This window comes from Eptatretus burgeri, chromosome 14 (genome assembly GCF_056783735.1).
Source record: "Eptatretus burgeri isolate ZD-2024b chromosome 14, Ebu_testis_v1, whole genome shotgun sequence".
Taxonomy (NCBI): domain Eukaryota; kingdom Metazoa; phylum Chordata; class Myxini; order Myxiniformes; family Myxinidae; genus Eptatretus; species Eptatretus burgeri.
Window position 1 is genome coordinate 47,914,197 of NC_140974.1, and position 24,573 is coordinate 47,938,769.

The 24,573-nt window shown below is 43.3% G+C and overlaps 1 protein-coding gene across 4 annotated transcripts in view; it reads left to right on the plus strand.

The window, feature by feature from the left end:
- LOC147013127 (unconventional myosin-VIIa-like) overlaps positions 1-24,573 on the plus strand; it is a 123,445-nt gene that overhangs the window by 44,777 nt on the left and 54,095 nt on the right. For 2 of the 4 annotated variants that reach the window (XM_085854720.1, XM_085854724.1), the window contains 16 exons: positions 1,637-1,779; positions 2,682-2,892; positions 5,366-5,501; positions 5,699-5,808; positions 6,414-6,605; positions 6,780-6,935; positions 7,977-8,069; positions 8,402-8,496; positions 9,886-9,970; positions 10,729-10,950; positions 11,072-11,179; positions 13,093-13,206; positions 16,912-17,106; positions 23,171-23,317; positions 23,535-23,656; positions 23,949-24,075. In XM_085854720.1, the coding sequence (XP_085710846.1) occupies positions 1,637-1,779; positions 2,682-2,892; positions 5,366-5,501; positions 5,699-5,808; positions 6,414-6,605; positions 6,780-6,935; positions 7,977-8,069; positions 8,402-8,496; positions 9,886-9,970; positions 10,729-10,950; positions 11,072-11,179; positions 13,093-13,206; positions 16,912-17,106; positions 23,171-23,317; positions 23,535-23,656; positions 23,949-24,075 (2,256 nt within the window). The remainder of the gene's footprint in view (positions 1-1,636; positions 1,780-2,681; positions 2,893-5,365; positions 5,502-5,698; positions 5,809-6,413; positions 6,606-6,779; positions 6,936-7,976; positions 8,070-8,401; positions 8,497-9,885; positions 9,971-10,728; positions 10,951-11,071; positions 11,180-13,092; positions 13,207-16,911; positions 17,107-23,170; positions 23,318-23,534; positions 23,657-23,948; positions 24,076-24,573) is intronic. The other 2 variants (XM_085854723.1, XM_085854722.1) reach the window with 2 other exon arrangements.

The window sequence follows — 24,573 nt, forward strand, 5'->3', positions numbered from 1 at the left end:
CGTTAATACAATGGCGATTTTGATGAAACTTGGTTGGTAGGTTCATACCATCACCTAGTTGTGTGAAAATGAGAACCGTTGCTTTGGACCCATCCGTTGCCAAGCAACGGGACTTTGAAATTTTCAAAAAAAAAAAATCTCAAATTTATTTTTTCGAAAATCAAAAATCCGGCCACGAGCGACTGTGGGCAGTACATTCAGCCATATTGTCAAAAATTTCCAGCCGGATCCTATGAAAACTGTCGGAGAAGATAGACTTTGAATGAACCCTGGTCGAAAACAATAAAAAAACGAAGTTCGTTATATATCAGAGACTATGAGTCAGATATACATGAAACTGGTATGGTAGGTTCATGTTATGTCCTAGTTATGTGTGAGAGAACCGTTGCTATGGACGCTTTTGTTGGCTAGTAACGGCTGAAAAACGACTAAATTTGACTTGATCGACTACCCATGTCCGCCTACCGGCTTGTTTGGATGTTTGTTCGTTTGTCATCAGCATAGTTGGTAGTAAACGTGGGCGGATTTTCACCAAACTCGGGTGGTAGGTACATCTTATGACCTAGTGCTTTGGAAATTGTGATGGTTGCTAGGGACGCTTTAGTTACCTAGCAACAACCGAAAAACCTTCAAAATCGATACCGTTCACGCGAAATCAATTACAAAAGCCATTATCCCACGTAGGGTTATGAAATTTGGCACGAATGATCTACATGTGATGCTCTATCAAATATATTCCGGTTTTTGTGATATATGGAATACTTTACCCGCAGCGCCCCCTACAATTAGGGTATGCGCGAAAATTGGCGAAAATTGAAGGCCCCGAGCGACCAGGTTAGTGTATCGATGCGAATGAAACTTTGCAGGTTCATGGTACTCACTGAGTACTACAACTTTGCCTCAGGACATATTTACCGATTTCGCTTAGGTCAGGGGTCAAAGGTCAATTAGTGCAAAAATCGATAATATGCGAGAGCTGGAGGTGCCTTCGCGCCAAATGCTACTCCTCCTCGGGTTATGGTAGGATGGTCATGAAAATTCACACTAATCGTCTGGAATACATTGTGCACAAACGATCGAGCCGGATTTTCGATTTAGATCTTTGTTCACCCACAGCACCCCCTCGAACTTTGGGGATTTCCGATTTCAAACCGCATTTTCGGTACTTTTCATTCAAATGGATACCGAGTAGTTATCAGTAGATGGAACTGGATGAGATTTGATATGCATAATCTTAAGGTGATTCCCTATCCACTATATGACATCCATTTTGCTCTATATCTTATTGTCTCCATGGTCGCCGACCCATCGCCGCCTACCGGCTTGTCTTACTATTACCCTCTCCCCATAAACAACAATGTAACAAACAGATATGTTTGAAAACACTCAGTGTTGGTGGGTGACTTCCTGAAGCCTTACAGATTGCCAATCTGGATATGGAAAGCAAGCACCTTGCCTTTTCCCTTCAGCTGAATGTGAAAAATACCATTGACCTTCGGCTCTAAAGTACATCATCTTGGTCTGAGCTAGTGTAAGGGAAGTATGCCCATCTTTTTGACCTGATAGTACATCAATGTATAATGTTTTTTTTCATGTAAGATTAGTTTACCCGTTGTCTCATTGTGACAACCGACAGACGATCTATGGGCTGCTGTTTGTGTGGATCGTGAAGAAGATCAATGAAACGATCTTCATTCCCGCATCTCACAGTCCAAAAGACACGAGACGCTCAATCGGCCTGCTGGACATCTTTGGATTTGAAAACTTTGACAACAACAGGTGCTATTCCATTGGCCAATTGACCTTCACATTGGTGTGACCTTTCCCAGTGGTGGCAAAATTTATTTATTTATTTAAGTGTTCTTTTTAAAATATTAATCCTGATCCAATCAGATTACACTCTTACAGGACTTTCGGTTTCTTTATCTTTTGCATAAAGCATCAACGTCGATAACCTCTTTCTTAAATATGACAGCAAACAATTCAATTCCACCTTAGCCTCAGCCACTTGATGTGGAACTGAAGCAACATGATCACCAGACCAGGTAGAAATGAGAGATCTAAGTGTATGAAACACTTATCATCATGGGCATATTGCTGTTTCTGAGGCTCATGGAGGTCAGTGGTTGTACCCGTATTGCATGTGCAGGACAAGGAAACTAGGACAGATAAATGTACTTTTTCATGAATTACAAAGCCTTTCATGGACAAGAAACAAATTGACATTGTGTTTGGGATTTGAATCTTGAATCCCAATATGAGCAGTGTGCTCAGATGGGAACACCAAACAGGAAAAGCCATTACTTGTGAACTTATTGAGTTTTCAGAACAATCTCACAGATTTAATGGCCATTTAATTTTATGAGGGCCAACACAAACTAGCAAACCTATTTGAGTTGATTATGTCATTGCACTCTTCTTATTTTAAAGAGTTTAACAATTCTATTCATAAATCCTTCCTCGACTTTATTTATTTTATTTTGATTTACTTAATTTTGAGATTGCATTCATTCCTTTCATTATCTTTTTGCAGAATGTGTATCGTTCATTTATTTCATTCTCTGCTTCATATGCATAATATGCACACAAGAATATTAGCAATTGATGTAAAGGTTGCTTTCTTATTTGCAACCTTTAAACTTTCCATTAATTATTTCTTTACCAATTGTGCCCACATCTAGCTTCGAGCAGTTCTGCATCAATTATGCCAATGAAAAGTTGCAGCAATTCTTTGTGCGCTACGTTTTCAAGCTAGAGCAGGAGGTGTACGAGAACGAAGGCATCAACTGGAAGTTCCTCACCTTTCAAGACAACCAAGATATTCTTGATGTCATCGGAGATAAACCACTCCACCTGTTCTCTTTGCTGGATGAAGAAAGCCGCTTTCCCAAGGTAAGACATTACTTTCAATGTTTAGATACAGATCTGGTCCGTAATCTTATTTCCAATAATAACGAAAACTTTTGCCTCGATTCAAACTTCTACTGGTTTTGTGAAGTACTATCCATAATTTCTTTAATTCATATTTTTGACAAAATAAAGCTTTCACGTTAAAAATCTGCAATTCTGTATTTGGATGCGTATGTATGTCTGAATCTTATTAATATAAATCGAAAACTTAGCGACTGTTAAATCATCAAAACTTAGGATCATCAAAATACTGTATAATATCATCAAAATATCGTATGGATCATCAAATATCGAAAGATTGGGGCCGATAGGCATTACAGGCCTTGTGAAGGTCACAGAACTTATAGACCTCAGGTTTCAGTCCTTAGGCTTCAGGCCTCTGCTGTCAACCTATGGGCCACTGCAATTGGAATCTACCTGAGCTATGTAACCACATTGTATTATATGTGCATATAGGCACTGGCAGGTTTTTGCTTCAAATCCGGGTTGTTATTCATTTTCGGGAGTGATCGAGGCAATGGTCTGTTGCCTATACACCTCTCAACTAACAATGTAGCATTCTCTCGAGCAAGGGCTTTTACCACAGAGGTTTCGCAGGTGCCTGCTGGTTATTCATAATATTGCTGTACTACTACAAGTGTCCAACTTCTTATCACTTTAGCAGATTGCATGTTTACCATGTGACAGTTTGTAGATGCTATTTTTTTCAAATTAAAGAGGGAGGGCAGTTCAACAATAGCCTGGATGTCTTACACTTTTTTAGATCCATGCTTGAAGGCCTAAGCTCATGGAAGAGCAATGACTCAGAACAAATCAGGTGTCCAGAAGGCTTGGCTCCGGACACGTCCGGGCGGTGTTTGTCTCTGGATGGTATTTGTCTCCAGACACGTCCAGATGGTGTTTGTCTCTGGATGGTATTTATCTCCAGACACGTCCAGATGGTGTTTGTCTCTGGATGGTATTTATCTCCAGACACATCCAGTTGGTGTTTGTCTCTGGATGGTATTTATCTCCGGACACGTCCGGGCGGTGTTTGTCTCTGGATGGTATTTATCTCCGGACACGTCCGGGCGGTGTTTGTCTCTGGATGGTATTTATCTCCAGACACGTCCAGACGGTGTTTGTCTCTGGATGGTATTTATCTCCAGACATGTCTGGGTGGTGTTTGTCTCTGGATGGTGTTTATCTCCGGACACGTCCGGACGGTGTTTGTCTCTGGATGGTATTTATCTCCGGACACGTCCAGACGGTGTTTGTGTCTGGATGGTATTTATCTCCAGACATGTCTGGGTGGTGTTTGTCTCTGGATGGTGTTTATCTCCGGACACGTCCAGACGGTGTTTGTCTCTGGATGGTATTTATCTCCGGACACGTCCGGGCGGTGTTTGTCTCTGGATGGTATTTATCTCCAGACACGTCTGGGCGGTGTTTGTCTCTGGATGGTGTTTATCTCCAGACACGTCTGGGTGATGTTTGTTTCTGGGTGGCATTTATAGTATAACCGGTAGAAAATGGATTTCAGACATTATTTTGTTTTAATCTTCACTGTTATTCTATGCAGAATTATTTTGATGAGACAGTATGAATCGTAATTAACGCTCCACCACACATCTGCCTTACCTTCTCCTTCCCTCACACTGTCTTCCCTTCCCCCACCCCTCCTCATTCTCCCTCCCTCCTCACTCCGACACCCCTCCTCACTCTTCCTCTGTCCTCTCTGTTTCCCCCTCCACCTCCTCACTCTCTTCCCTCTCTCTTCCCCCCCTCTTTTTCTCCCCCCTCTTAGTATTCCCATCAGAGAAGCGACGGGTGGTACTTGCTTGTATGCCCCATTTGCAAAACTCTTTCACCCACCCTATAATGTTATTAAGATTGAGGCTACAGCAAATATTTTCTTATGTGGCAATAACATCTATCACCCGAAACATAGTCCTATAAACATGTTATGCTCAGCATTATTACAAACACCAGACTTGGTGGGGTATGGTTCGAGTGTCTGCTCCGAGTCTGAGAAGTCAGTGGTTCAAGCCGAGTCATACAAAAGTCTTTAAAAATGTTACGTGCTGCTTCCTTGCTTGACATTCAGCATTCAAAAGGATAAGAACACGGACAAGCCTCATAAGTTGGAATCCATGGGGAGGAAGGAATTCCTCCTTAGAAAATGCCTCGCCGAGTGTGATTAGAAAGGCAGGACCACTTTTGTGGTGTCGCTGTCGCTGGTACCCAGAGTGCCCTGGGAAGTGACAGCACATCCCCCAAGCTCAGTGGCTGTGTTTGTCTCATCTAATAGTCTTGTGTTGTGTCACATATGTTTGTTTGTATGTGCATGTGTGTGAGATTTGTGTGTGGCAGCTCCAATACGTGCCTTGGATTTTGTAAAAAGAAAAAGAAAAACAAAACTTTGTGAAGTTTACATTCCTCTTTGCAACCTGTCCTTCTCCTTCCTCAACACAAGGGTACAGACAGGACAATGTTGCAGAAGATGGTGGACCAGCAGCACAAGGACGTTAACTTCATCCCTCCAAAAAACAGTCACAGCATGCAATATGGCATCAGGCATTTTGCTGGTGTTGTCATGTACGACTGCAAAGGTCAGTACTCTTTGGAAAATGTAACGGACACTCAAGATAGAGGCCGATTAGATCAATAAATGAAGAAAGTTATCCTAATCACCGATGTCTCTCATAAGCGAATATTTATTCACATTTTTGTCTGTTCATATAATCTTGAAGCATAAATGAAATGTCAATTGTACTTTCATAACCTCAGTACAATGTACACTGGACAGGGTTTCTGGAGAAGAACCGGGATCCACTGAATACCGATCTTCTACAGCTTGTAAACTCCTCCAAAAACTCTTTGCTGCAACTGATTTTCAACGAAAACTCAGGCTTTGATGTGAGTCATTGTTGGCATCGATTATTATTTGTTCTATTTTTAAGTCGCTCGTGTAATCAAGAATTTCACTTTTTGAGGTCACTCGCACTGAGTTTCTGGGTTGTTTTTTTTCTGATCTCTTTCTCCATCCCTTTTCAATCTTGCTGTTTCTTCCTATCCTCCTAAGTTTAACACTTTTAAATTTATTCCAATTGCTGCAATTTAAAAGAAACATTACACCGCCCGAGACTCCCAGCCCTCTTAAGTGACATCCCCTGTCTTGAGCAGCTTTGCTGACTTAAATATATGTATCTCTCATTCCTATCTCTTCATATTTCATTGCTATATCCTTCACAGAATACAGGTATTCTTGCTACTTATAATAACAATAATTCCGATTTTAGGTCGTGGAATACATGATACCCTGACCACATACTAGATAACTTCTCTTGCAAGCACTACACTATAGATTCTTTAAATGTGAGAACATTATTGCGATTTACATGATCAACTATTTAATCTCCTGGAAATGTTTACTTTTACAAAACTGTGCATTCGGATTTATTTCCCAGTGTACTTTCTCAGTGCAAACAGTAACTACCTTTCCCCCTACCCCCCTTGCACAGCAGAATGTGTCCACGGGTGGGACCCTGCCATTCCGAAAGCGAGCCGCAGACACTGGAACAGTGGCACGCCGGAAACGCCCAACACTCAGCGGACAGTTTCGAACATCACTGGACAAGCTCATGAAAACTCTGCGGGCATGCGAGCCATGGTTCATACGCTGCATCAAACCAAATTACTTCAAGAAGCCAATGGTAAGTCTTGGATTGTGCACCACCAAGACAAATTAAACGTTTGGTTCAAACTGAAGTTGAACATAAGAGGCCTGTCTACGGTAAATTAATACCTCATTGTGCCAAAAAAAAAAATACAATAAAATATCGATAATCCAACAGTATCTGAGTGAGTTGTTTCTTGTTTGCCTCTAGCTGTTTGACAGGGAGCTGTGCATACGACAACTCAGGTACTCTGGGATGATGCAGACCATTCAGATTCGCCGAGCGGGTTACCCAATCCGGCACACGTTTCCAGGGTTTGTGGATCGCTACCACTCTCTTCAAACATATGCTGATAGGCAGAAAAAGGTGGCTCAAGCATCAGCATCATTTTCAACATTTACATCTAAACATCATCATTTAAATTTCTTTGTTGTTGTGTTGACCCGGTAATGTTGCGGCCACTTTCAAGGATAAGTAATTATTGTGAAAGCGGATGTCTACATATTACGGCTGCAAAATGGCAGAAATTTTTACACCTCTACCTTCCCTACTTCATACGTACGTCTCTATACATTACCATACGTCCTATTCTTCAGATGTCCCATATAATCTTTTTATTTCTCCTTTTTTTACCCCAACCTGTTTTGCCTTTTTAGTGGGGCAACTTAGCATAACAATTGTGCATTTTGTGAGGAAAGCACCAGATTTGGCACACTAGTAGCCTATCATATTATGAACAGATTTGGATATTGGGCCATCTCAAAATTTTTGATGGCAGTGGAAAATGGCTGCCACAGCCATCAGCGGCTGAATTTGAGATGGCCCAATATCCAAATCTGTTCATAATATGATAGGCTACTAGTGTGCCAAATTTGGTGCTTTCCTCACAAAATGCACAATTGTTATGCTATATTTAGCTAAGTTTCCCTACTATTTCTCCCTCATTCATCCTCAAACCCTCTATTCTCTTTGACGTCTTCTTCCCTTTGACTTGTTTTTGTCAATGTACCACCCCCTTCAGGTTTAGGCTTTGTTTTTCCACCCCTACACATGTGAATGCATTTATGTTAGATAAATGGGTGCTTCAGCAGCACCAGTCTCTGTTTGCTGAATTGCAAAAGGTAGGTGAAATGTATCACATAAAGGCTCATCTGATAAGGGCAAAGTGTTTCATTGCAGCTAAATACCCGAACTTAATGCAGGCCACCATCTTACTCCACTCCCGACCCGCCCCCTCTCAGGAGCCGTACCCCACTTCCAATCAGGGGCATCTGCCAGTTACTGTAAAGAACAATATGTATGCTACAGCAGGAGACCATTTTCTTCTTGTCACTTGTACGATTGCCAACCCTTATTCCTTTTGCTTGCAATCTCCCTTCTCCTTCCTTCCCCTCCATTTTTGTACAGGAAAACCCAAAGACGATATGTTTGAAGATCCTCAAATCCTTTCTGGATGAAGGAAGTGACTGGCAGCTCGGCAACACCATGGTGTTTCTGAAAGTAAATATTGTTTGCCAAGGCAGATGAAGACTCATACGGTCATGCGATGTGCTCATGTTGATGAAAACTGAAGCTGGTCATTATCGATGAAAATAAAAGACATTGGTTTCCGAATTAAGTTAATTCTTCGGTCTTTCGCTAAATGTACCTTTTTCATGTCAATATAACTGTAAAACTTTGGAACAAATTTCATAGCTGTTCGGCAACATTGATTGACGTGCCGACATGGAAGCACAAGTTTTACAGGAAATGCCACTGAGATGAAGAAGTTTCACATCGACCAATTGGTGTTTGTTGGTCTATTAAATGTCTGGATGTCCATCTCTCCGTAGGACATGCATAACCTTCTGCTCGAAAAAGAGAGGGATCGGATCATGACCCACAATGCTTTGCTAATCCAAAGAGTCATTAAAGGCATTGTGGTCAGGTAGGGTATGACCAACACATCAAGTGGTAAATTACATTTTAATTTTACATACCCGAACTATGAGTGGGTTGGGTCAAAAAATAAAATTTCCAGCAAGTTTTATACATTTTTCTTCTACTTTTTGGTGTCCCTGACACTGTTACAATAGCATTTATGTTTTAGTCTCTGAAACTTTTTGAGAAGGGGAAAACGTTTTACTCCTCTGGATCTTATAGTTGAAGGCCCAACAAAACGGCTAGCAAGGGATCGTGCAGCCTGGAAAGCAGCCATTAGGTGAACCACGGCTTACACTTGCAAGCAGGGAAACGGTGGTAAAACGACGATGATGATGATGATGATGATGATGATGATGATGATGATGGATGTACGAGTAATACCCGTTCCCTCTGGGAACCCAGCATGTACAGTATGCAAAAATTGGTGGAGATTAGCCCAGCCATGTTTTTAACCTCCGCCATCTTCGAAGATGGATGGAGGTTACTGTTTTCACCCCTTTCTGTTTGTTTGTTTGTTTGTTTGTTTGTGAACAGTATTACGGAAAAACTCCTCGACGGATTTCGACGAAACTTGGTGGGGGGGGGGGGTTAGGTATGGTCCAAGGATCATGCCATTAAATTTTGGACTTCGTCCCCCCCCCCAAAAAAAATTGAGAAATTTTTTTTTTTGCATTTCTACATGTTTTAAGTGATTTCCAACCCCCCCCCCCCAATTTTTTTATACCCCCCCTCAAAAAAAGATTTTTTTTGCATTTCTACATGTTTTAAGTGATTTCCAACCCCCCCAAAAAATTGTTACTCCCCCCAAAAAAATAGAGAAAATTTTTTTTTTTGTATTTCTACATATTTTAAGTGATTTCCAACCCACTCCCCCCCCAAAAAAATTGTTTGAGAAAATTTTTTTTTTTGCATTTTTACATGTTTTAAGTGATTTCCACCCCCCCAAAAAAAATTTGTTACCCCCCCAAAAACAAAGAAGAAAATTGTTTTTTTTTGCATTTCTACATGTTTTAAGTGATTTCCAACTCCCCCCCCCCAAAAAAAAATGTTGGAGAAAAGAACTATAACTCTGTCAGCACTGTTGACATATTTAATGAATAAGATATAAGGTTCACTTGAGTGACCCAGCAGTATTGGCAGCAGAGGTTTTGCACTCTCCCGAGTGCTCCCCTTCTAGTTTTTCTATAATTTAAATTTTTTTCAGATGTACACATACACACACACACACACACACACACACACACACACACACACACACACACACACACACACACACACACACACACACACACACACACACACACACACACACACACACACATACTTGCCTTTTGAATATCGTATGATTGTTGCACTTTCCTTTGTATTTGATGGTATATTCTGTCTTCACTAGACTTTGGTTTTTGAGGCTTAAACGATGTGCCATTGTGATCCAGAAGAACTGGAAAGGCAAAAAAGAACGTCAGGCCTATCTCGAGGTGTGTGTCCATAGATTAAGTGACGAGCACACATGTATTGGTGATATTCAAACGATGACTTGAGGATGTCGAAAAAATCCTACCTATTTGGCGATTAGACATCAGACAGTGGTGTTAAGGCCTAAGTCACATTTGCCACGGTGGCCGTGGGGTCTCCAAAATCTGCGGCCACTAGCAATTATACGGCGGCCGCAGTATTTCCACAGCCACACAATGTAGCAGTCACATGTGTTTTTATTTTTCGGGGAGCTGCACGGCGTATTTATAAATTGTGGAGACCGAAAACGTGGGGGTGCTGTACGGTCTTTGATTTGATGTCGCACGGTTACCTTAGGGCGTTCCTGCGGCAGCCATAGAATTTTCAAGGCAGACGCAAGGTGCCCGCAAGGCGACCGCAAGGCGACCGCAGGGGGACCGCAGGGGGGCTCTAAGGCGAACGTGTGGCCAGACGGACGGTAACGAATGGGTTAATTTTTTATTTTTTTTACCAGTTTTTTTTTCGGCTTGTCAAATTGCTACGGCGAACGTAGAAATGAAAAATGTTATAACTCCACGTTATAATTCCACTGCGACCTTACGGCCTGTAAAATATAGCCATACGGCGTAGGGCCACCCTGAGGCCACCTCAGAAATTCTGCGGCCGCCGCACGTTTCTGTCAATTCAGAGGGCGTACGGCCGCCGTATCCTCGCCGTAGAGCAAATGTGACTTAGGCCTAAGTACTTATACAGCGTGAACACCCATGTTTGTCTCTTGCAGCTCCATAACGGTCTCACACGTCTGCAAGCCCTAGCCTATGCTCGGCTAGTTGCCATGCGGTACCATCGCATCCAACGTAAAGTCATCCTGCTTCAGGCCCGATGCCGAGGTGTACTTGCACGAAAAAGATCTCGTTTAAGCCCGAATGCAGCTGCTGTCATCATCCAGTCAGGTGTACGTGGTTTTTTCGCCCGCCGGATGGCCCGCCAACTCAGAGCAAAGGTGTGTGGAAGCTATGAGGCCTTCAAATGGAAATATTTTTGCATTATATCATTTTGCGTGTGAAGGTATTCTGAACCATCTCGTAGATGTCATGTGAATGACTGTCTTCCATGATTATCAGAGGGCTCGTGAGGAGGAGGCTGAGAGATATCGGAAGATGCAGCAAGAGAAACTGCAGAAACGACTGGGGATAGAACAAGCACGCGAAGAGTCAGAGAGAAAACACAAGGTATCAAAAACACCTTAGTCTCGCCAACCACTGTGGATGTCATTGTTTGCTTTAAAAACAAGACCTTCCTATACAAAATATTCCTCTTAAGATTGATAGAAGAAATGCGAAGAATGGGACCCAACAATGTAATTTGATTTTTACATGACAAGGCATACCAAACATTAAGAAAGTGTGTTGTTGGCTTAAGGTTAAGGTGGTTGGCTTAAGATCTTAGGGTGTTGTGTTCAAGCCCCTGTTGCGTCGTTTAATTAACACCAGGTGGGTTGACTCAGCCTGTCGTCCTTCCGAGGTCGGCAAAATGAGTACCAGCTTCTTGGTAACGGGCATTGCATCAGCAGCACAGCTGTGCTCCCAGAAAATGAAGCAGACAAGCAGGCACAAGCTGCATATGAATACATTAAAATACCAAACATACTTAGTGTTCGGGTAGATAGGTCATGGTTATGAATGCCAATGCAATATCGTAGTTTGGCTATGTATGCTAAGGTCTTCGCAAAACGTAGCAAGGAGGGCGAGACTGCTGCGTTCGTACTTATGTTAACATGGGGGGAAACCACCACTTTACAAACAAACTGAGACAATAATAAATGAAATATAAAGCAGAGTTTAAGTTGCTTCCAAAGCTTCAATAAAGCATTATTAAGGTTGACTTCGGTAAGGTTGTGGAGCAGTGGTCTCGTAGCCCCCAAAACACAACATGGACCATACATTTCTCATGCTGTGGCCAAACTGTCAGAACAATTCTCACATTACAAGTTCAAGTGAACAAGAAGTTCTTCTTTCTTCCTTTTTTTCTTTCTTTCTTTAATGGCCACAATTATTCTCACGTTTTTGTGGGGTTGGCCCGGGAAGTTTTTGGCTGAAGTCTTTCAGAAACCACCTGGCCAGGCCTGACATTCACCAAAGTGGTTCGGGCATTAATTTGTAATTTGTTCAGGGTGCCTGCGACGGCTCACTTACTCTTCAAGAAGGACACTGTGGGATCTTTATCATCCATCAACTAATGTCAGCTGACGGGACGCCAAGTTTAACGTCCATACGAAGGGACGGCACACACATTGATGAAACACCAGAATGACAGTTTATAGTTATGTCAGGATTAGAATCCAGTCTTTATAGCTCAGAGGTGAGTGCGTGTGTGTTTCTCTCAGCTATCTTTAGTAAGGGAATGTAGTGCAGCACTGTAATGTAACTCAACCTCAGGACGCACCAAAAGCAGTACGTCCAAATGAACAAATCACAGTAATAAATGATGGTGAACCACCACTTTAGAAGCACAACGAGATTTGCTTACAATCAAAATGATGTGTGAAGCCAGCGGAGCAGAGCCTCTCATCGTGCTTACAATACTGTACGTTCACCTTTCATCATTGAGTATTCCTCACTTACCTTGCCTTTTTTGTTTTTTGCTTTTTGCATATTATGCAAATGCTGGCAGATCCTGTCGCCAAATATAACAAGACATGGACAAAGTTTTCAGCACAGCACAAGATGAGTCAAATGTATGGGTAGAGGGGAACCCTAATTAGCTAAATGCACCTCGACACTGTCAGCCAACAGACAGAGCCACATTTTACCATCCATTTGGGTACAACCACAAGTGCTCATGCTATTAAGCCAAGTGCTGTTCATCTTGTCAAATCTGACATAACGGGTTCGGGTTTTACAGTCAATAAATGTCCTGTTCAACTCTCACAGCTTATACACACCGACTGTATCATGTGGCAGGTCACATGACCACTTAAATTTGCATTGCTGAATTTGTGGACTTTTCACTTTTACCTTATGTTCCCTAATTTTTGGTCAGGAAATATAACTGCATTCATGTCATAAAGATGTACTAACAATAACACATACAGTACAAAATACAGTGTTTAGGTTTTATATTCTCTCCAATATTTATTCTGCAGGAATATCTCGCTGAACTGGAAAGGAAGGACCAGGAGAAGGAAGAAGCAGAGAGGGTGAAGCAAATTAATATGCTTGATGACATGTTTCTTTTCCTCACAAACGTCGATTCAGACGTGAGCAGTCAGTCACTGTCGAGATGCAGTGTGGTTCTCCTTCGGTGGCATTTCATTTTTACAATTAGATTTCTCATAATTTTGATTAAAAGCACATTTAGTTCAGAAAATGTGATGCAAAAGTGCATTTTACAGTCGGGGGGGGGGGGGAAACAATTTGTTTGTTCACTTCTGTAAGTGATGTGTATATGCATTTGTCTGCCTGTTGTCCTTTTTTTTGTTTTTACTTTATAAGATTGAGGCTCATGTGTGAGAAAGGTGGTGGGATGGTTTGAACTGGTAGTGGAGCAATGGGGCCATAATTGGACACATTAAGCAAAGTAATGAATGAACAGGAGAAGAGGAGAGAGAGGCAGGAAGAGAGGCAGAGAGGCAGAGAGGAACAGGAGAAGAGGAGAGAGACAACCTGCAAATCCCTTGAACTTCCAGGACTCGCCATCAACATTGATGTTTCCTGGGCTGACCAGGCAGCAAATATGATCTGCAAAGTCAGCCACAGACTGAGCATCCTCCGTCGATCCAAGTTTTTCCTTGAAAAATCAGAATTTCTCGTAATCTACAAGGCCTTTGTCTGCAGCCCAATGGAGTACTGCTCTCCCTTATGGGTGGGCACCCCCAGAACCACATCTGTGTTTCCTGGATTCAATGGAATCTAAAGTTATGTGAAAAATATTGGAATCTCCCATGATGAGGCTGAAGCACAGGGTCTGTTGCTCTCACATTGCAGCATGTTGGTGGTCTCTCTCTTTTTCTTCCGTCTATTTTCTGATATTGCTCCCTCTGCTCTATGTGATCTGACCCTCCTTATATCTACTTCAGGATACAATTGTTCTTTCATTAACTCCTTCCTGGTTAGCCTCCCTAAATCCAGGCTGCCTTCCCACCTCATTTATCGTTTCTCCCATCTATGGAACCATCTTCCAATGGTTGTCCTGTCACACTCTTCCCTCTCAGGAAGAGCAAGCAATGCACCACCTTCTCTTGTCATCCCCAATTGTGAATCATGATCTTTATTACCTCCATTAACCTTTCCTTGCCCAACCAGCTTACTTGCTAATTTCAGTGTTTCCTCCTCTTCTCCCTCACCTATTTTCCTGTTCGTTCATTCCATTGATGTTTGTCCCATTGTTAGTTTGACCTTGCTCTTCTATGAGCCTTACTCCTGTAAAGAAAAAATATGGTTGGCCTTGGCAGGGTCAATGGGGATTTTAAAGATACTGTGAATTTGGATGGGTATCACAGGAGATGGTAGCCCATCACAACCTTCTAGAATTCTTGGTGGGAAGAGTGGGGTAGAACAGCTTCAGGAATGTGGTGTCACGAGCTGGATAAGGGAGGATAAAAGAGTTGAGGTGTACAGTCAGCCTGGATTTTGGACACTTAACCAGGAGAGGTGTATTGTAAGAACGCTTGCATCCTGAAATTGCTGGGTGGAGTTGGAAGGCTGAAAGAGCATAGTGAGCTAGATCACTGGAGTTAAGGTTAAAAAAAAAAAATCAGGCACTACTAACTTGCCTGTAATATGAGAGCAACAGACCTTGTGCTTCAGCCTCATTGGAGGAGATTCCAATGATGTTGAGAACTTGATATTTCACAGAATGCAAGAGAGGCAGATGTGATGCTTTGCCATCAGCCCAGAGGAGAGAGCAGTACTTCATTGAACTATGGACAAAGTCCTTTTTTTAGTTTTAATTTCTCAAGGAAAGACTTGGAACTGTGGGGGATGCTTGGTCTGTGGCTGGCTTTGGAGGGCAGCTTTGCTATATGGCCAGTCCAGGAGAGGTCCTGGCTAATGGTGAGGCCTAGAAATTCAAGAGTCTGAACTTCTTCCATTGGCTGATCATGGAAATAGATAGTGGGTTCGTTTGATGATCCTTCCTGAGAGACAGAGTGATACTGTGAGATTTTCTAGTGTTGAAGGACATCTAATCAATTAAAAATCAGCAGTGAGTGGCACAGCTGCAATCTGACTATTCAGTGGGATGGGGTACCATATGACATAGAGAAAATGTTATGAAGCTTGGTGTTGGCTTAATGGTTCGGGTGGTGGGCTTGGGATCCTAGACTCCTGAGTTCAAATCCCCCTTGGCTGTTGATTTAATACCAGGTGTGGTTTACTCAGCCTGTCATCCTTCCGAGGTTGGCAAAATGAGTACCAGCTTGCTGGGATGATTGAGCCATGCGAGTATCCTACATTGGAGTTGTGACCCATCCAGGATTGTTCCCAATGGAAGAGAGGAGATGGTACAATTGATAGCAAAATATTAATTGTGTGAGTGGAGGAAGTCTGAAATCCAGGAATGAACGTGACATTGTATAATACAGGCAAGATGCCAAACTGTATTGAATGATTGAGATGTAACCAGGGAGATGATCCTGACCTCTTGCTTGAGATTTAGGACCTTTAAGCATTGCTGTAAGAGGAGCAGCAGCATGTCCAAAGTTGTGACCAGGACAGAAACTAAACTGATGGTGAAACATCAGCCTCATTAAAAACAGGAAATACCGGACATCAACAGCAATGATAGATTCCAAGACTTTATAATTGGAATTAAATTTATTGGTTTGTAGTTGATGGGATTTGTTTTTACACCCTTTTTGTGGGTGAGAATGTTATTTGATAACTTCAAGGCAGGGAGGCAGACAAAGGAGAAAGACAGGTTAAAGTGTCCAGGAACAGCAGAGTAAGATTTATGAACATGGACACTGATTACACCTGTGCCTATTGTTGAAACAAACTGGAGAGAACTTCCTCGAGCGAAGCAGAACTTCCTCTACCTTCAAGGGCGAGAAGGACACAAAGTCGACTCGACAATGCATATGAGGATGCACAGAGCAGGATTGGTTGGGTACATGAGATTAGGAATTAAACAGTCACAATATTTTGCCTTATCTCAGGCCATTTGAGGTGAGAGAAACTATGAAGGGAGAGGCTGCACGCACCAAAGATGGACTTAACAAGGTACCACCATGTCTTTGAGGAAGGAGACTGGTTGGAGAGTACATCCTTGAGATTTGTAAGATGATGTTTTCTAGTTTGCTTCAAGATGGTCAAACACATTTTGCGAGCCTTACGGAATGAACTAAAGTTGCCCTCAGTCAGGTTAGTTTTCCATGTTGAGATAGAAAGCTGCTTGACCTACAGCTGCCTCCCCACAGGTTCCGGTGTACAAGGGCTGAGAGGATGGATAGAATAGCCACAGTCAGAATGGGATTAAAGTGTTACCTGAGAGTAAGCAGTCTTTTGTAAAGGTAATCAATTTATTTAGTGTTTGGATTATGTCTGTGAGTTTTTGCCTACCGGGTCCCCATTTACCCACTGTTGGTCTGGGACGTTGTTGGTTTCTGTTCCGAGTCTACTCTTGTAGATAAAAAAAAAGTTGTAAAAATAATAATGAGTGAAATCGAAAAATAGGTATGATGACAGTAACCTGGGGGGAAATGGCTTTATTAAACAAGAGTTTGTCCTCTGATATTTTGTTTGATGTGAGTTGTAACATTTTCAAAATGGAAGCGGGTTAGAATCAGGAGTTGCATTTCCTCACTTTAGAATTGCTCATCACAGGGCCCTTTTTCTGACCAACCAAATGTATTGTACTTTTTCTTTTCGACAACCAAATACTCAAAAAGGTGCAATCTTATGCAATATACAACGTAACCGAATTGCCATGATACGTGTGCATTAAGAGATGGTAATCTCTGCAGAGACAACTGCCGGATGACGTATTGGAAAGCGTCATTCAGACCGACACCGTCGATGAATATCCACATGATTTTGAGGATGATTTCACATTTCCCAAGTTTGCTGCTGCTAATTTCCAGGGTGGGCAAACTCACAGTTATGTGCGCCAGCTGCTGCGTAAACCTCTGTTGGAGCACGAGAAACACAGCGACTGCCAGGTACAGTGGTTAGCTCAAAAAATGTGGTTTACTGCTCAAGAATTTAAAGTACCAAGGTAGTTTGTCAAGTATCACTTTGATATTTAATCCACAGGCACTTATCTCGTATTTTGTTTAATAAGTTGTTTTATAAGTGGGCAGAAAAAACAAATTGATGCATAAAATTAGGCTTATGGTTATAAGGATGCCTCCAGTGGAGTTCAAGGTAACTGGAAGGATAGTGGTTTTGGGGTTAGGATGGTGGTCCATATGAGTTTGGTTGATAGGAGAAAGGAAAACATCGAAAGATGTTGATAAAGGTGGGAATACCTGGCCAACATGTATTATGTTATGTATGTAGTGGGATGTAATCCTGTTTACGCGCACGTCGTCCTTTCATCAAATTATTTCTGATGACAAATAGTGGCCTGAGATCTGTGCTCTTCACCGAGTTATTGCAATGTGAACACAGTGCTGTATTAAAATGAACAAGACATGCTATTGAGGATGGCAGAGGATGGGATGCAGGTAAAAAGTGTGGTGTTGGCTTTGTAGTTAGGGTGGCTGGCTTGGGATCTTAGGGTCCTGAGTTTGAGCCCTGTTGACAGCTGAATTAACACCAGGTGGGGTTGACTCGGCCTGTCATTCTTCGGAGGTTGGTGAAATGAGTACCAGTGTGCTGGTGCATGGGCACACCCTCAGATGCATAGTTGTGCCCCAACAAAATGATAGCTACCAGGTAACCAAGCTGCCATATGTAATAAGAAGAAGACCTGGCCAACATGTTGTGTTATTCAAGACAGCCTGCTTACATTGACAGTCCTTACCAAGACCTCACACAGCTGAGCTCCATCCATTTTGCCTTTACCTATGGTGGTTATTCATTGGCCAAAAACACAAACTGTATATGACTTGGTGAAATACTCATAGAACGTCAGATTTTGACAAAACGTAGAACATATGTTATATTTTGTTGAATGGCATCAACTGCTCTCTTCAGCTTGTCCTTCATCTTAGGTCACCTGCAGTCTGCTGGGAAGACCAAGAAGGGTGAAAATATGGATCCCTTCGATTACAGACCGGAAATCCGACTCCCAATTTTAAACAACATTATGGAATCGATCATTTCTCCTTTCTCACCTTTCTCCCACCTTTCATCCCCCTCACTCTTCCTTCTCAAAGTTGCCCCCCCTCTCATGCACCAACCTGCCTCCCTCCACTGCCCTCTCACCTCCATCTCTTCACTCCACCTCCTCAAATCCTCAACTGCCTTCTTCCCCCTCTCTTGTCCCCCCTCTCCCCCAGCACCACAGAGCCTTTTCTCCTCCTCATTCGGCCCCCTCCCCTCGCTGTTCTGCAATACCCCACACTCCTTCAGCAACCCTCCTTACCTGCCCCCCTCGTCCCTTGTCCTACCCTCCCCTCCCCTCCACCTCCTGCACCCAAAGCCTCCTCCCCTTCCTCTTCATTAAAAGTGTGGACCTCAAATATCCGGGGCCTTCGCTCAAACCTTTCAGATCTTTCCATACAAGTTGCCACTGACAAACCAGACATTATCTGCCTAACAGAAACTTTCCTCTCCCAAGACGTGTCTGACTCCCAAGTATCTCTCCCTGGCTACTCCCTCTTACGGTATGACAGACCTGAGCCTCGTCCTGGTGGAGGTGTTGCTCTCTTCATCAAAGACTCTATTCCTCACTCTCCATGCACTGCTCTCACTCCCCACACCCCCAGGAATACCTCTGGCTTCGGCTTCCCCTCCACTCCCACCTCATGTTTATATGTGTACTGTACCGTCCACCGAACAGTGATGACTCCATCTACACCTCACTCTCCGAAAACATGGACCATCTTCTATCTTCTCATCCAAACTCTCTCTTCCTCTTATGTGGTGACTTCAATTGTCATCATGCCAGTTGGCTCGGTGTGGGTACCTCTCTCACCTGCCATGGCACCTCAGCAAAAAGCTTTCTGCGACTCATTGGGACTGACTCAATCGGTCAACTTCCCGACCCGGATCTCAACCAATGGTACTCCATCTCTTCTGGATCTGATTTTGACAAATTTCCCTGACAATATCTGCTGCTCTTCCTTCGCTCCAATTGGTTCTTCTGACCACGTCCTTGTCAAAGTGGACATCTCTCTGGCTGTTATCAGAGAACCACCTCACCGCCGTCGAGTCTGGCATTTCACTCAAGCCGACTGGCAGGGTCTCCGAGCAGCCATCAAACTTACAGACTGGTCTCCTATCACTACTTTCTCAAACATCAACTCATCCTGGGAATTCTTTCAAAGAAACTTGCTCTCCCTCATGCACAGATTTATCCCCTCTCGTGTTCAGTTGTCTTACCCTTCCTCCCGCCCTTGGTTTACTGAAGCTTGTGGCGAGGCAGTTGTCCTGAAACAACTTGCCTTTGCCTCATGGAAAGCAAACCCAACTGGGGGCAATCTCAGTTCTTTCCACAAAGCTCGGAACAAGTGTGTATCTACCCTCAGGAGAGCCAGAAAACAACATCTTTCTCATCTCAAGTCTGAACTCTCAAACCTCTCTCCCTCCTCAAAATCCTGGTGGCGTTTAATCAAATCTGTTTCTGGTGTATGTTCCCCCTCCATCCCCTCCCTTACCTCAAATGGCCGCACTGCTGATTCCACACGTGATAAAGCTGAATGTCTAAACTCGGTGTTTGCAGCTAAATCTTGTGTCCTAAACCCATCACTATCTCTACCCACTTTACCCAGTCGCACCCAACTGTCCCTGGACTCTGTATCCTTTTCTCCTGACAAGGTGGAGAGCTTGCTTTCAAACCTCGAGTCAGATTCTGCAACCGGTCCAGACGGCATCAGCCCACGTGTCCTCAAAGCCTGCTCTTCTGCTCTTGCTCACCCTCTCTCTGTTCTATTCACCCTCTCATTTGCCCAAGGTCATCTGCCATCTGCTTGGAAATCTGCAAACATCACTGCCCTGCATAAAAAAGGTGCAAAAACAGATCCTTATAACTACAGACCAATCAGCCTTCTCCCAATCATCAGCAAGGTGATAGAATCCATCATCGCCTCAGATATGAAATCCTTCCTCTTCTCCAATGGCTTGATTTCCAATCATCAATTTGGTTTCAGACCAGGTCACTCTACCCTGGATATGCTGCTTCTGCTCTCCCATCAATGGATGGAGGTCCTCAATGCCAGACAGGAAATCCGAGCCGTATCCCTGGACATATCACGTGCTTTTGACACAGTCTGGCACCCTGCCCTACTCACCAAACTCTCTTCCCATGGTATTCAAGGCCATCTCCACTCATGGCTCGCAGACTTCCTCTCCTGTCACAGTCAACGTGTGGCCCTAAATGGAGTTCTTTCATCCCCTCTTCCTGTGCAGGCTGGAGTTCCTCAAGGTAGCGTTCTGGGCCCTGTTCTTTTTCTGGTTTTCATCAATGATCTCTCGGACTCTTTGGAAAATCCTCTATTTCTCTTTGCCGACGACTCCACCCTCTGCCGTACCATCTGTCATCCCTCAGACCGGCAAGCAGCAGCTTCTTCACTCACTGCAGATCTGGATAAAATTACAAACTGGTCCAACACGTGGAACATGTCTTTCAATCCAGACAAATCTCACACTCTCACTATGTCTCTTCGAAAGGACCGTTTACAAAACCCCCCCATCCACTTTCTCAACAATCCTCTGGAAGAAGTCTTTTCTTTCAAGCTTCTGGGTCTCACTATCTGCCATGACCTTTCCTGGGAAAATCACATTTCCAACCTCGCCTCAAAAGCCAGTCGCCGACTGGGAATCCTCCGTCGTGCTAAGTCCTTCCTCGGCCCTCTTGAGCTCCTGACCACTTACAAAGCTTTTATCCGTAGCCTGATGGAGTACTGCTCTCCCCTCTGGGCTGGTGCTCCTGCCTCCCACCTTTCTCGGCTTCACGCTGTCGAAACCAGGGCATTTAAGATCATCGGCATCTCCCGCAATGAAGCTGAGTCTTTGGGCCTCTCACTCAATCACCGCAGGTTGGTCGGTGGTCTTTCTGTCTTCTACCGACTCCTCTCCAGCCTTGCCCCCCTTGCTCTCTCTGCGATTTGTCCCCACCACATTTCCACAGGGCGCTCAAGGTCCGCCATCAACCCCCTTCTGGTAAAACTACCAAAATCACGAATCACTGCTCATCTTCACTCTTTCATTCCTCTTTTTTCCCGCCTTTGGAATAAACTTCCTCACTCTATTCTTTCCCATTCTTCCCTCCAGGCTTTCAAAACAGCTGTTCACCACCACCTCTTATCTTCCCCCATCCAAATCCTCGATCTTTTCTACCCCCGATAATCCACCCAAGCCCACTTCCTTAATTTCTCCTACTTTCCTTCCTGAAAGTCCCTGAAATGTCCATCTTCTCTTCGCCATGTTCCCCGTCCCATCCCCATCCCTCTCCCTTCCACAGTTCACCTAATGTGTCTGTTCCCCACTGTTTTGTCCCTTCCACTCCCGCCCCTCTTGTCTCATGCCTCCTTGCTGTGAGTTGTGTGTTAGCTCTCATACGAGCCTCGACCAAGGTATACAAAAAAAAAAAAAAAAAAAAATTGCACATGACCTCAAGTCTTTACTCTTTTCAAACAGCCGAATCTTTGAACATCAATTTGGATTCTGTCCAGGTCACTCAATTTTGGGCATGGTGTTGGCTCAATCAAAACAGTGGAAGGAGACTCTGAATCTTAAACGTTCGGTCAGGGTTGTCTCTTTGCATGTATCTGGTGGCATTCAATACTATGTCACACTGTTTGCCTAGCTCTCAAACGGCCAGGAATGAAGGTGGCATCCAAGGCCAACTTCCTTCCTGGTTTGCTGATTTCCTCCACTCAAGCAGTCAGAGTGTAGCCCTCAAGGAAATCTTGTCATCTCCTCTCTCAGTCGAGGCTGGAGTTCCCAAAGGCTGTATCTTGAGCCAAGTCTTTTTACTCGTATACTTAAATCACCTCTCTGATACCATGCATACTTCTCTTTTTTACTCTTTTTTTTGATGGCTCCACTTTATTTTTGACTGTACCCCATCCAAAGAGCATGATGGCAGCAGTTGCCTTCTACCCTGCTGACGTGGAAAATATATAAGATTCTAGTCTAACAAATGGAATAGGTCATTCAATGTGGGAACATCTCGTACTCTCACCCTGTCTCCCGAGAAGGATGATCTCATAAACCCAGCAATTTGTTTTCACAAGCAACTACTGGAAGAAGTTCAAGTTATTGATATTCTGTACCTCACCATCAGTCATAAGCTTTCCTTGGCACATCATGTATGCTCAAAGACCAGATGCAGAATGGACATGTTTATCCATGCTAAGTCCTTCCTTGCGAAATCTGGACTTTTCATGGCTCGCAAGGCCTTCGTCTGTGTCGCAGATGAATACTGCTCTCCCTACGTTCCACTAGCTGCTCCTACTTCTCAACTCTCTTTCCTCGATGCTATATAATCCAAAACTCACAACATCCTTGCCATCTGTTACAAAGAAGCTGAAGCACAAGACTGCTACTCCGCAATTGCACACAAGTTGGTGGCTTCTCTGTTTTTAACACCCCATCCTGTTTTTGCTCCCTTTGATCTTTCAACCCTTCGACTCGTCCCCACTTCCTCAAGGATGCATGCATTCTTCCAGTAACCCCTCCTTGTTAAACTCCCCAACTCCAGACTGCCTTCCACCCTCCCTCCTTTGTTCCTCTTTTACTGAACTTGTGGAACTGCTTTCTTGAGGTGGTGCAATCACACTCTTCCCTCCTGGGCTTTGAGGTGGTAGTGCAGCACTATCACATGTCTCCTCAATGTTTACCCATGATATTTTCTACCCCCATTAATTATTTCCCATGGAAGCCATAAAATACTCACAGGTTACTTTATTCCTCCCCACCCCAGTCTCCTACTTTCTTCCATCATTCATTAATTCATTCCCTTCCTTGTTAACATCCACCTCTTGTCCCACCGTCTGTCCATTAATTTTATTCCCTCTATTTCATTAGTTTGATGATGTCATTGAAAAGATATATGCATTACAAGGTTTATTTGAGTAATTACAGTTGGTCTTTACTGCAATTTCTGTTATCTAGGCTGCGAAATCTGTCTGGCTCATGATTTTACGCTTCATGGGTGACATGGGGGATCCGCGGGTGAACAAAACGAACCCTGAGATGAATTTGGAAACTGAGCCCATCATGAAGATACTCATTAACACATTGGCTCGTGAGTACAAACAGGTGAGAAGATGATTATACTCAGTTAGGTTTGTTGTTTCGTATTAAGGGGTTGATTTGGTTTTCTTGAACATCAGGTGAAGACCTCAGCTCAGTTTTGGAAGAAGTATTGTGGTTATGGCAGTTAAACAGAAAGTTCAGATTTTTGGGGTGGGGAGGGATAAAATTGCAATAAAAGTGGAGCCTGTGTGAATAACAATTCGAGAACTTGTGCATGCAGGAGGATGTGAATGATATGGAGTTTGGTGGGCAAGGCCACCTCCCGTTGGAAAGGCAATATCTCAACAACATGCAAAAACTTCATTACATCGTCGGCCAAGCTATCCTTCGGCCAGACCTCCGGTAGGGCGTAATCGACAGAAGGAAGATAATCTGCTTCAGTCTACGTCGGTCAAGGATAATTTTAGATCCTAGGATAAGGCAAATGGATCCGTTCTTGATAAGCATACAGGGAAAAATAAATTATTTATTGCAGACTTGATTTTATTAAAAAAAAAATTGGAAGATATTAAAACATAACATTTGTAGAATTAATTTTTTTTTTTTTTTGATATCCCTCGGTGCAATGATAGTTGATGAAGAAAAGCTCAACAATAATGATATCGCAGTTTGTGTGTGTCTTATTCTCTTTCAGAGATGAGATTTACTGTCAGATCTGCAAACAGCTCATCAAGAATCCCTCACCAAACAGTGTTGCTCGTGGCTGGGTCTTACTGTCCCTCTACATTGGCTGCATCCCACCATCTGAAGAATTCAGCAAAGCAAGTTTTACACCACAACCCACATAAATCCCCTTCATCCCTTAAGCTCTAAATACCTTTTAATTATCCTATCATTCCCACAACTACAAGGCAGAAGTTCCTTGGTCCATGCCTGGATGTAATTCCAAATTTCTGGAAAAGGCAAACCAAAAGCTCTCCACAATCACTACACTCCAGCATTTAACAAAGTTATCCAAGGGGAAAAGGCAATGGATGAGTGCCTCACAGAAGGTAACACCTTCCTCATCCCAAAATCTGAAGAAACCTCACTAACTCACAAATATAGGCCAATAACATGTCGACCAAAAACATACAAATTTTTAACAGGAATCCTCATGGAAATGATTTGCCACCGCCTACCGCAACAAGGAGGTCGAGAGGCATTGCAGAAGGGTCGTAAGAAAGGTTGCTACAGAACAATAGACCATTTACTATTGAACAAGACGACACTCCAAAACTGCAAGTTGCGAAACACCAAATTGTCTACAGCCTGGATAG